Source organism: Paramisgurnus dabryanus, chromosome 16, assembly GCF_030506205.2.
Source record: "Paramisgurnus dabryanus chromosome 16, PD_genome_1.1, whole genome shotgun sequence".
NCBI classification, from domain to species: domain Eukaryota; kingdom Metazoa; phylum Chordata; class Actinopteri; order Cypriniformes; family Cobitidae; genus Paramisgurnus; species Paramisgurnus dabryanus.
The window spans coordinates 15,532,617-15,545,457 of NC_133352.1; the positions used below are offsets into that span (position 1 = coordinate 15,532,617).

General features: G+C 38.0%; 1 protein-coding gene across 3 annotated transcripts in view; it reads right to left on the reverse strand.

Moving 5' to 3' along the window:
• Positions 1–12,841, reverse strand: part of htr4 (5-hydroxytryptamine receptor 4) — a 106,874-nt gene that overhangs the window by 33,853 nt on the left and 60,180 nt on the right. For all 3 annotated transcript variants that reach the window (XM_065271518.2, XM_065271519.2, XM_073812192.1), the window contains 2 exons: positions 3,400–3,553; positions 672–1,225 (listed from right to left, as the gene is read on the reverse strand). In XM_065271518.2, coding sequence (XP_065127590.1) covers positions 672–1,225; positions 3,400–3,553 — 708 coding nt within the window. The remainder of the gene's footprint in view (positions 1–671; positions 1,226–3,399; positions 3,554–12,841) is intronic.

The following is a 12,841-nucleotide window of genomic DNA, read 5'->3' on the forward strand; positions in this document are numbered from 1 at the left end:
TGCCTGGTACTTCACGAATGTTGCACAAAAAACCCCATCTCAAACTGAAAGAAGCATCAGCATACAACAATAAATGAATTATGATTGAAGCTATTGGGGGTATCAGGGGTCAATGCCCTGATGCCACGATCTGACAAAGTCTCTTTAGGGAAGTTGCAACACTACAACACTTCCAGGCAGTTCTTTCAGTCATGCAAGAATAAAGTCCTATCTACTTATTTGGGAAAATACATATATCTCTAAAATTGCATGCTAAAATCCCAATTAAACAACATATTTCTGACCAACAATTAAACATGACATCAACTGTATCATAACGTTTGTTTCTTAAGCTTTAATTGTTTCAGCTGTGCTTCATTGTCTTTATTGATTGATTATTGTGTTTTTAACTATAAGGCGGGACTTCAGTTTCATTTTCCCGTATTTATATAATCCATATATTCTGTTTATAATCTGTTTATATCCAATATATTTTCAGCTGACTACCAACGTATAGAGACATGTAAGCCCACCAAATGTATATTATACGTATGTATGTATCTCCATCTCATAGTTGCTTCAAAAGACAGCCTCAATTGAGGTCAGTGCTTCTCTGCACCATAATCCATCCTTGTTTAAGAGGAAAAGCATAATTCTTCAAACCAGAAATGCAAAACATAAATCTCACTTACTTCAGGACATGTGTAGAGCCATTAATCTGCGTGGCCGCGCAGGGCGTTCCAGGCCCCAGGATGGAAGGTCGGCGGTAACGCTTTTGTCCGCAGCAGAGAATGATGAGGAAGGCACGACGGAAGGACTTGTTGAGGAAGGCGTAGAGGATGGGGTTGAGCATGGAGTTGATGTAGCCCAGCCAGAGGCAGGCTGCCCACAGCTGCTCAGGAACACTGTAGTCTATGAAGGGGTCCACCACATTTGTGATGAAAAAAGGGGCCCAGCACAGGCAGAAGCAGCCCATAATTATGCACAGAGTCTTGGCCGCCTTGGTCTCGATGCGCATGCGATGGTTCCGTTGGTGGTCCGCGCTGTCCGAAGTCGCGTTCCCGGCCCTCTGGAGCAGGTTGATCTGACGGGCATGTGCCCGCGCTGTGACGTAGATGCGCTGGTAGGCCAGAACCATCAGGATCAGTGGAAAATAGAAGGCCACAACTGAGCAGGTCAGAGCATATGGCTTGTTCACCATAAAAACACAAACCGTGGAGTTGCCAAGGATCCTCCGTTTCTCTATCTGTGGAGAGATGTGACACATTTAGCTTATGAAAACACTTTCAAAAAGTTTTTCTTACTTCAGGAAACAGGAACAGTGCTTAACACATTTATTAAAGCAATACTCCAACCCAATATCAAAATGACCCTACTGTATATATGATTTACTCAACCTCAAGGAATCCAAGATACATATGTCCATCATCTTTCAGACGAATACATTTGGAGTATTTTAGTAAATGTTCTTGCTTTTCCAAATGGGTTAATAAAGTTCTTCTGAGGGTAATCCAGAGTAACCAGTAAACTTTTATAAATGGATATTTTACTTACAATATCGCATAGATTACCTGCAGAAGACCCGTTTATTAACCCGTTTGAGCCGTGTGGATTACTTCTTTGAAGGATGGATGCACTTATTTAGGCTTCAAAGTCAGAAGTTGTTCCCTGATCCCTGTTTTCTCCTATTACAATCTTAGAAAAGCAAGGACATTTACTAAAATAAATCTAAAATGTGTTTGTATGAAACAAAACCGAAAAAAAAAAAAAAAAATGGACGACGCCCATTCGCTCTCTTCCATTCGTGAAGCCGCCAGTGTCCCGATACGGCGCTGACAACTTGGGTCTTAAGTCTGCGTAGTAGCATTTTCGCAACCAGTCCTGCGCAGTAATGAACAGGAAGTAAAGCCGCAAAATCAAGGCCCCGCCCTCGCAGAATGGGCATATCACAGCTGTCAATCATGACGTGACACCACTGTTTTTTAGCATTAAATAACTAACTAAAAACTTATCTTAAAAACAAACACTGGTATTTACATAAGCATGATAAAAACTACAGTAAATGAAAGAAACCAGCTTCAGAAAAAAGATAATAGAGGTGTAAATAAATTGTTTAGTTGGTCTCAAGTCCCATTGAATAACATGGGGGATGCGGGGTTTTTGACCTATACTGGAACCAGTCACTGGGGGAGATCGAAACGTTTAGGCTTCACTTTTCAGGGCTTGTGCAGCACGCTTGGTATGAAAGATGATGGACATATTTATCTTGGATTGCTTGGATAGTCCCACCTAGGGTCTATGCCGTAGTTCTGTGTAGCCTCGCCAAAAATGTAGTGAATTAAAATAAAGTGAATAAAATTTTTAATAAGATAGACTTTGGCACATGCTATGCAAAATGCAAAAAAAATAATACATACTTTTAACTCTTTCGCCGCCATTGACGCTTCCCTGCCAATGACGAGTATTTCCGGCTTTCCGCAATACCGCTATTATCCACGAGGTGGCGCCCTTCCGCAACTTTTTAAACCCGGAAGTAAAAAATGTAATTATCTCTGCTTTTTGCTCAAAATGTGGTGTTATTGCAGAAACCTACCCATATTCAAGAGTTGATTACAAAAGAACTACTGAAGGTAGGATGAAACGAATTTGAATGAATTTTTTTTGTTTGAAAGAGGGTCTGTTCTTTCATTTGAAGAACATTTTCTGGAAGCCATTAAACTTTTGTGAAAATCATGAAAACGCTGGCACTGGCTGGCAACTTTTTTTTAAAACGCTGGCGGCGAAAGAGTTAATGCATGCATGCATGAATTACAAAACTCTAATACTATATTGCCTAACAAAAAAAAACAGCCAAAGTCTAAGAAAATATTACTGAAATATTGCATTTACATGCATGTCAAAAGTACAGAGAAACCCTTTCCAGGTTACATTTGAATAACAATTCCTTTTTTTCAGCATGACTTTAATTATCCTACATCAATCTTCACCCTGGGTCATATTTGTTTACTGGAAAGGAATGGATTAAGTTTCCTACCTGAGACTTTGGCATTTAATTTTCTACAAAGGAGAACTTTATGAGAACCCTTGCATACTGCCATTTCATTTTTTGATACACGTACAGACAGTGGCTTGGGTTCTGTGTATGGATACATAATTGCTTTTTCAAGCTGCACACAGAGTGGAGGAGAGGATGGGAAAATGAAATGGTTGAGAGAAAGATTAGATTTTTGTGATGCAAAAACACATGCGTCACAAGATTGCTGGGATTATACTCACGCTCTGCACTTTTTATAGAGCACTTTAATAATCCATCCTTGCGTGATTGCATACAAGATGAGTGAGAGTCGAAGCAACATCGCTGTTCCAGGAATTCAAGTCAAAAACCTTTTTAACACGAACAGTCTGATAGATGTTACTTACCAAATCATGTATTCCAATACTGTTCCAGCCTTGCATTATGGGTAAGAAGGAGATAACGCCTGGGATTATCCAGCATCCTCCGATCATTAGAGCCACTCTCATCGGTGTCATTTTATTCCTGTAGACCAGCGGCTGGCAACATATGGCGTAGTACCTGTAACACAGGATAACAAATACTCTTTATTTGTTTTAGCTATTCACAGGGTTCCCACACCTTAGCTAACTTCGAATTCATGGACCTTTCAAGGGCTTTCCAGGTCCAATACCCTCAAATTCAAGGACTAAATGTGGGGACACATTTCAAGTGAGAGCAAGGCTACATCGTGTTACCTTTAAAGATACATTGTTACAGTTCCCTTTTGAGGGAACTCATGCTGCGTCACTGTGGTGACACTTTGGGAACACCTCCAGTGGTAAGTGCGTCTGAATGTGTATATCAAATTCAATTAATGGTGAGGCTTAACGACAAAAACAGGGCGCAGGAAGTATTTCGCTATCTGAAATATTGCCATAGACAGCGTTACAGGCATGCAGGAAGTATGGCAAGGGAGACGCAGCGTCTCGTTCCCTTCTCATGGAACAACAGTTGCATATGTAACCGAGATGTTTTCATGTGTCAAACTACAAACAACTATGCAAAAACAGCATTTTGGTATGAATCAACATTTGCATACAGAAGATATAAGCATTTAAAGCGAACACTTTAGCACGTGTGTTTAAAAAGTCTTGAATTTTTATGATATTATCCTACACTACACAGGGAATAATATGGATTTTTTTCCCAGAAAACTTCTTGCATAAAATAGATTCAAGCACTTTCAATGACCTGTATCTATGTACGTATATTTTCAAAAACTACCCAGGGCCTTGAATTTTTTCCCCCAGATTCAAAAACTTTCAAGGATTTCCAGTACCCGTGGGAACCCTGTATTCAGCTATTCAGTTTGTTTTGTGATGTATTTTTCTTGAATCTTTAATATGCAAGTGAAAGACAGCAACCTTGAAAAACCTAAAGGGAGATGACCACTCAATGCCCCTGACTGACAAAATGTCAACATATTAGACATCTGTAAGATTCATAAAACAGAACGGTTTTGTCGAACTGCCAGATCTGTCAGTCAAGTTAACTCAAGACCTTCAACTTTAACCCAAAGCATTCAAAAAGACTTGATGGGTTAAATTCAGAGGTCACCTTTCAATAATGAATTACCATACTTGACAATCACGTTATTTTCACCTTACACTTCAATAACCAGACTAGGGTTGTGCCGACAGACTATATAGTTACTATACGATAGGCTGATAGGCTAGCTAGCATTCATGATGATAGTGGGCATGTTTGCCCATTATAATTTTAAATGATTGTTATGCTATTATTATTATCATCCTAGTTTTACATTAACATTCCTGCATAACCTGCCCTTGACACCAACACACACTGCATGCTATTCCTTGCATGAGAGAGCTTGTGGGCTTCTCCTTGCTTGTAATGCACGCAGCTCTGACTCTTAATCTCACCTGAGCTTGTAATACGAGTGGCTCGAAGTTTTTCTCCCACCTAAACTTGTAATGCACGCATCTCAAACTCTTCCTTGCACTTAAGCTTATAATGCGCCCGGCTCTGACATTTCTTGCACTGGAGAGGATGCTATGCACGCAGGGGTTTAAAATTAGTAAGTGAGTTGTTCCCGCTCCCTGGCACGCAGGAAATTGCAGACCACCTGGGCATCAATGACGCACTCGGATTAATGGCATCATTTTAAAGAATGTTGCGGTCATGACAGTGTTGCCATCTGCCCTTCGGCTTCTGTTTTTTGTCCAGCAGTGACTTGTCATAAATGAGTAAATAATGAACAAATAAATAAATGAGTAAACTATTGCCTCGTATCGGCAATCTCACAGGCTGATGATAGGACGATCTCACTATCGCGCAACAGTAAATGAGACCCAGACGGATTACACGGAAATCTTTGCATTTCTTTTTTCACATGTTTATGCTGTATTTGGTGATTTGCTGAAAAATCCTGAGGAAAATGTTCACTACAGATGGTTTCAGCAGCAGCAACATAAACAAACAGCTTTTGTGGACATCCGGTAGATGTCCACATAGAATCAATAACAACACAGTTATTTTCCAGTAGTTTATTTCTGATAACAAGAGAAATAAATGACACGTAAATAAATTCGTTCATATATCATATCTAACGCGTAAACTATTACACTGAGCTAAAGTTACTGTGTAAAATGAATGCATATAATGTTAGCTACAGGTCTATGAATTCTTGCCTGGCTGCCAATCCTCTCCACATAGTTGTGATCCATGCTCGTCATCTCCCCTCTTTCGCAAGCCAAAACATTTCCTTTTCAACAAGGAATTTGATTTAGAGATCAGTTTAGCCAATAGCCAGACTGATAAATAAATATAGACGGGAAGTTTACTTTGTTCAGGCGCGTAATCATTACAACGCACCTGCGTCCTAAACTATATGTCTATAAAGCCTATAACAATAAACAACATTGGAAATTCATTTTATTCACCTTTAATTTTCAGCTATACAGCTACAAACTATTGAGGTAGCAAAAATTCAAAGTTGTAAAATAAACACAATGAGCTACCCGAGGTGATTCACTTATTATTAGAAAGTTAAAGGTGCATGAAAAGCCTTCAATAAAACTCTGTCCTAACCACCATGTCCTAACCTGGCATAATATGGCAATCCGCAATGCAGTAAAAGCAACTCATATTAACCAGATTGCCTGTTCTAACCAGCTACAAACATGCTTGTGCAATGCTGCGGAGTTGAGAATAAATTGTGTCTCTCTTTGACCTAGAAGGTTCCTGTTTATATAATGCCTCTAGCCATAAGGTCTGCCATTCTAACCATGTGTTCACCACAGCATGTTTACTTCTGCCAAAGAGAGATAATCTTTGCACAATGAAAGGGCAACATGACCTCTGCCCCTTCGGTTCACATTCTGGGCCTTAAAGGAAAAGTTCACCCAAAAATAAAAATTCTGTCATTCACTCACCCTCAGGTTGTTGCAAACCGCTATAAATGTTTGCGTTTTGCTGAGCACAAAAGAAGATACAGTATTTGTAATCAAGCACGAAACAGGAGCACCATTGACTTCAATAATACTATGGAAGTCTGTGGTGCTCAAAAACGGTTTGGTTACAAACGCTGCCTAAAATATCTTCCTTTGTGTTCAGCAAAACAAAGAAATGTGTACAGGTTTGTAACAACATGAAGGTGAGTAAATGATGACAGAATTTTCATTTTTGGGTGAACTATCCCTTTAATGCACCTGAGCATGGCACAGATAAAAGCTGAGTACTAAGTAATTATCTACAGTACTAATAAGCCTTTATGTGGTTGATTTTAGGCAGTATGGATGTATCCCATGACATTCAACAAGCATTTAAATTAAGTAAATGTATTCATAAATTCCTATTATGTTTACATTTAATAAGCATTGCAATGATTAAATACCCACTTAGTTAAAGTGGTTTTAAATGATTAGGCATAACATTACGGTGCCTTGTAAGGCACTTTAAAAGCGCACTTCTTTAAAGGTAAATGTGTAGTGCTGAAGCATTTTCTCCTTTCCCCATTTAGTGTGCATTTACTGAGACAATGATAGGAAGACATCTGCAATTTGGCAACAGGTATTGTTTGTTTGAACAGTCCAACAGGTCAAATGCTGGCACAAGCAAAAAAATCAGGAGTGATGTTCTGTAATATTTTATTTTCACAATTCCAACAGGAACAGAAATTACTCAGCTTTAATGTAATTTTTAAAGTGACTGGAACGTCTGTGTTGGGTTCCCCGAAAATTATCCAATTTATTGCATTTTTATTACATGTCATTCTTCTGTAACAAATTTGGAAAGGTTGTGCTTTAGGAGATGCGTATCAGCAAGAAGAAGTGTTAGTGGGTCAGCAGAAGCCCTGACTGAGCATTACTTACAGCAAAGGCCTTAAATCATTCTCATTTTAAGTGTCAAAACACTCTCTGCTATGATCAGGCACTGGATACGCTCCTTACTATACCCTCATGTTATTTCCTAAAAAATTTGTATTGGCCAGTTATTCAAGATCACAGTGTTATGCTGGGTAAACAAATATGTTTAAACTTTGTTAATGGTTTACTGGGTACAGTTTACATGCTTGCATTTAAAGTTTAAGGAGTGCATATGGCTAATTTGTTTGTTTAATTGCGCAGTGTCTGTGCAGAATTGAGTTCATTTGGGCCACAATTTATTCCTTTTAGTCTCTGAGGGTATTCCAATATCTCTAAACTGCTGAATTGGGACAGAATAGAGCGATGCTGAATTGTCTACATAATTGGCTGCATTTACTCAATGGGTTTCAGATGAAACACAACATAATGATTTGACACTACATTATAGAAAATTGTGCTAAATAGCACTAAAAGTGGTTTACTGGTTTGTAATCATAGGGGAACCACATTTAGTGCTATACAGCAGTGATTCTCAAACTGAGGTCACTGAGATTGTGCAAGGGGAGCTCAGTTTAATGCAATTTTGTAAAATATTTATTATGAATTTTATGTAATTAAACCTCAGAAAAATAAGGCTACTAACCAACAGCACTATCATTGTGTATTTAAATATGTTTTGTTTACTTCAAATGTTATTTTTTATGTCATAAGGGCACAAGTGGGGGTCACCATACACAAGGGGAACAACGGCTATATAGCACCTAGCACCAATGTAGAACCATATGCTATATAGTGCTTTAGCACATTTATAGTTTTATATATAGCACTTAAAGTGGTTTCTGCTTACCAGACAATACCTTTTAGTGCTATTTAGAGGGTTTTACAGCAATTGTTTTACATTCAATTGTTGCACAAGTCAAAATATACACTGTAAATAATGTCTGTAGAAATTACAGTATTACTGGCAGTTGGTTTCCAGTAACTTACTGTAGATTTTACATTTACATTATTTACTGGCAACTGTTTGTTCAAAGTTAAATTAACATGAAACATTTTCAGTCTTCTACAGTAAGTTACTGGCAACCAGCTGCATAATTACAGCTAATTTTTACAGTGTACAGTATCAATACTCATCAAAAATGGGGTTCCTTTAAACCAGGAGTGGGGATCCCTGGTCATGGAGGGCCACTGTCCTGCACAGTTTAGTTCTAACCATAAAAACACACCTGAAAATCCAATCAAAGCATTCAGGATTACTTGGAAATAAAATGCAGGTGTGTTTGATTATGAAACTAAACTGTGCAGGACAGTGGCCCTCCAGGACCCAGGGTTCCCCACCCCTGCTTTAACCAATGGTTGGGTAAATATTGGACAGAACCAACTTTTGGGTTATAAATAAACCTATGCTGGGTTGTTCTCTTTCTTTCTTTCTGTATTCTTCATGCCATTCCAGCATCTGTGGCTATATTCATGGCGAGAATTGGTTAATCCATACACAAGTTGATCCACACAAGTTAATCTATACACAGGCTGGGGTAATTTGGTATCTCTTATTCACTTAACTTGCATGTTTTTAGCCTCGGACCGGGGACCTTCTTGCTGTAAGGCAACAGTGCTATCGCTGGGTTGTTTTTACCCAAATGCTGGGGTGCTATGGTTGGGTAACAACAACCCAGCATAGGTTTATTTATAACCCAATGGTTGGTTCGGTCCAAAATTTTACCCAACCATTTATCCAACCCTTCCAATCTCTATCGTGAAGTCAACACAGAAGTGACTTAAACTGCAATTTATCGACTGGCGACTAGAGAGTCAATCCCATAGACCCCATGTTAAAATGCTTAAACTGAAAATAAATGTGTTTAAAGCCTGGTACAAAAAGAGTTTTTGGTCTGTATAGCTAATTTTTCCCTTCATGACAACTGTGATGGGGGTGAATTTTTTTGTAACTAAACCAATTAAATAATATTAAGCCTTACATTTATGCATACTTAAGGGGCGTGGCCAATTGAGTGACAGGTGAATTGCCACTGTTGTCACTACAGTCAAGCTAGGCAGATGTGGTTTCAGCAACCAGACACAGTCTATGGTTAAAACAACCCAATATATTTAATGTGTAATCATCAAATGGCCATTTTTTTTTATTTGGCTTCATTTTTTACTTTTGTTTCTGGCTGATATTACAGTTTCTAGTGAGACATAAATGATTAACACTAACTTATCCTTTTCCACCTACATCCGGTCTGTTACGAAATAAGCGTTGGCTGGAGAACTCGGTTGATTGTCAGCTACGGCAGATAATCAACGGCAGATAATGCAAACAATAGCCTGGCTGTGGGCACCTGCTCTGAAAACTTGTGCACCTGGCATAAATATCTAGCAATGAAACCTCTAAGCAGTAGAATATTTAATCAATGTGCTAATTCTCTGGGACATCTGAATCCTTGACTATCAGGGGTTGGCAAACTTTTCTGATCCATGCATCCCCAAAGCCAACTCAAAGACCCCCAAAATGAAAATGCTAGACAGGGAATCAAAGATCAGATTTTTTTAAATATACAAAATAACATATGAAGAGTTCAGATGCAAAATACTCTAAGTGCGCCTGTTTTCTTGTTAATGAGCATTTTTTATCCAGCACGTATGTTTAGTTTCAGTAATTTCCCTTTAATGATAATAAAAAGGTTATTAGTCAGAAACTGAAATGCCTTATTTTCAGAAATCACTAATTTGATAGGTATTTAACAAATCTGACTGTCTTTCACTGCAAAACCCTCTATGTACATTCAATCTTTTTTGTCAAAAACATTTACTTAAAAAATACATTCTCTTTAGATGCAACTAGAAATATTGAAAAGAGGATATTCAGAATGTAAAAATAAAGACACTGACCCACACATTATTAGAGGGTACATGTGATAAAATCAGAGAAAGCTTTGTTATTGAATGGGCTTTAGAAAGAACATGAGTGTGTTGATGTGAAATGGTCTAGACATCAAGTTTTTATTAAGTCAGTTTGATTTGGATATTTGACCCGTTTTTTGGCGACAATGATTAATGTCAATCCCACACCTTCTGATCATCAAATGGCCACTTGGAGACTTCATCATGCAGTAAACACAAATCACAGATGGAAGAAATCACCATCCAAACTGACATTAAATTATGTTATACAGCTAGGGTGACCACCTGCTAATAAGCCCAAGGGGGGACAAGGGGTGTGTTTCTGAGGGATAATGTGGAACACTCCCTGGCCCGGCGGTGCACCCAACCCACGGGCCGACTTATTGATAGTGGTTTACCCATTTCTAGCACATACCACCTTACACTGCAAAAAAAAAAAAAAATATATATATATATATGAAGAGTTTGGTTCCAAAACGCAATAAACGCCATTTTTGAAAAAAATGAGTTACTGCCAAAATCAGTATTATATCAGGTCAGTAGTTAAAAGTAAATAATTAATTTTAATTTAAAATTAATTTTCCAATACCCGCCGTGATATTCTGTCATCTTTTCTCCCTTTGTTCCCAAAATGCGACAAACGCCACTCCTCCTTTTTTACAGAACGCAATAAATCCATTCCTGATATTACAGCGGACCATTCACGCAATGTAAACAAACATGGCGGCGCGCTGAGTACACGGAATCCTAATTTTCCTCATCTTCTTTGTACTTCGTGATCAACAAACAAAACAAAATAATACTTTAATAGCATTGCTAAACCTGTGATGGTTTTCTGTGACGGGAAAGAAACGTAAGCCATCAACATCTAATAATTTCCGCGAGAGGCACTCGGCTGCTTGTTCTCCAGACAGCATCAAGCTTCTCATGCTTAAACATTGACCCCAGAGGATCTTATGAAAACTTTACATTATTTTACTCAAAGTCAACGAAAATCGAGCGGGACCAAAACATTTTACAGCTGATCGCTGTGAAAATGTAAAGAGACGACGTCAAATATAACCGCAGCAATGTGTTCTTAATATAACAAAGTAAGTGTTTTGGTTAATGCCATTAATGTTTATTTTTTAATCATTGTATACCACTAGTCAACTAAATAAATATAAAATGGTAAAGATGAATGCACATTTATACATTGATTTAATAGATTTATAGCATTTTGAAATAAAAAACTGTCATGGATTTATTGCATTTTGTGGAAAAAATAATTAGTTTTTATAATAAATCTTTGAAAATCAAGTTATGGATTTGAATTTCTTATGTTTTTATAACCTAAAGATGCTATGTGAAAGTTTGTAACAGAAAATAGTGGTTTTCATCTTGTCACTTTCTTCACTCTAAAAATGGCTGGGTTATTTTTTAACCCAAAATGCTGGGTTGAGTCTGTTGGGTTGTTTTGCTGGGTTATTTTTTAACATTTTAAACACTTTTTGGGTAGTTTCAGTTTTCTGGTTGTTGGGTTAAAACTGCTGGGTTATTATGCTGGGTTGTTTGAAGAGGCTCACGTGCTTCGTGCCTTTGATGTTTGAATGTGCTCAGCAACGGTCGTTGTGAAAGGACAGAGTCACTGGAAGAAGTTGTTTCAAGGTAAGTTTATATGTTTTTGTAAACATTTCATGAATATAAACAAAATTTAATTTAAAAACATCTTGCGAGACACCAACGTGTTAATTTATACAGACTAAGACGACGGGTGTAATTTAGAGGAATGACGACTGTTACCTCAGATCGCCATTTACACAAATTGACTTGAATAATCGTTCTAAGATGTTTAATATGGCATATTAATAAAATTAATAAAATCGATGTTACAAATTCCCCATCACACGGTTGATTTATTAACTCATGACAATTTCTGTAAGCCTTTAACAAAGCGAGTCAAAACCGGTACCGAGTCGACCTCCGCAACCCCACTTCGGCTTTTTGTGTCACACACGCGCATAGTTTTCCCAGCTTAGCAATAGCAACACTATTAAATTAAATTTGATGACAAACGAGTTGCTTTCTTGTCATTCGATATGGAAAACAGACCGCGAGGCGCGAGCACAAGTTAACTTAACCGGCGGCGGAGAATTGCGGAGCCGGCGTCTACTCTGTCACTGAGAGGCAGGGACAAGCAGCACTTTCAATTCACCGTCGGTACGGCAGGTAACTCGTCGATAAAAGAAAACGAAACAGCGTTTCCAAGAACCGGTGTCTAATATGTATATTGCTTCGTCCTCTCTTTTAAAATGAAACAGTAATTTAAGTGTTTGGACATGAACTTGAATACATAAACGCATTTGTCACCAAGATGGAGGCTGCGTGTACAGTTTAACAAACATTTATATGTGTTATATGAATGAAGATGTGTTATTGAGTCGTATTTAGTTACTATTTTATATTAATTTTATAATATTCTTGGGTTGTCTCCTGTGATTTCAAGTTTATATTGACCAACCCTCTGATCTGTGGCTGATACTGTATCAGAGATGTTATGTTTTTTGCAGAGATTAGATGTGATGTTGTTTTCCCA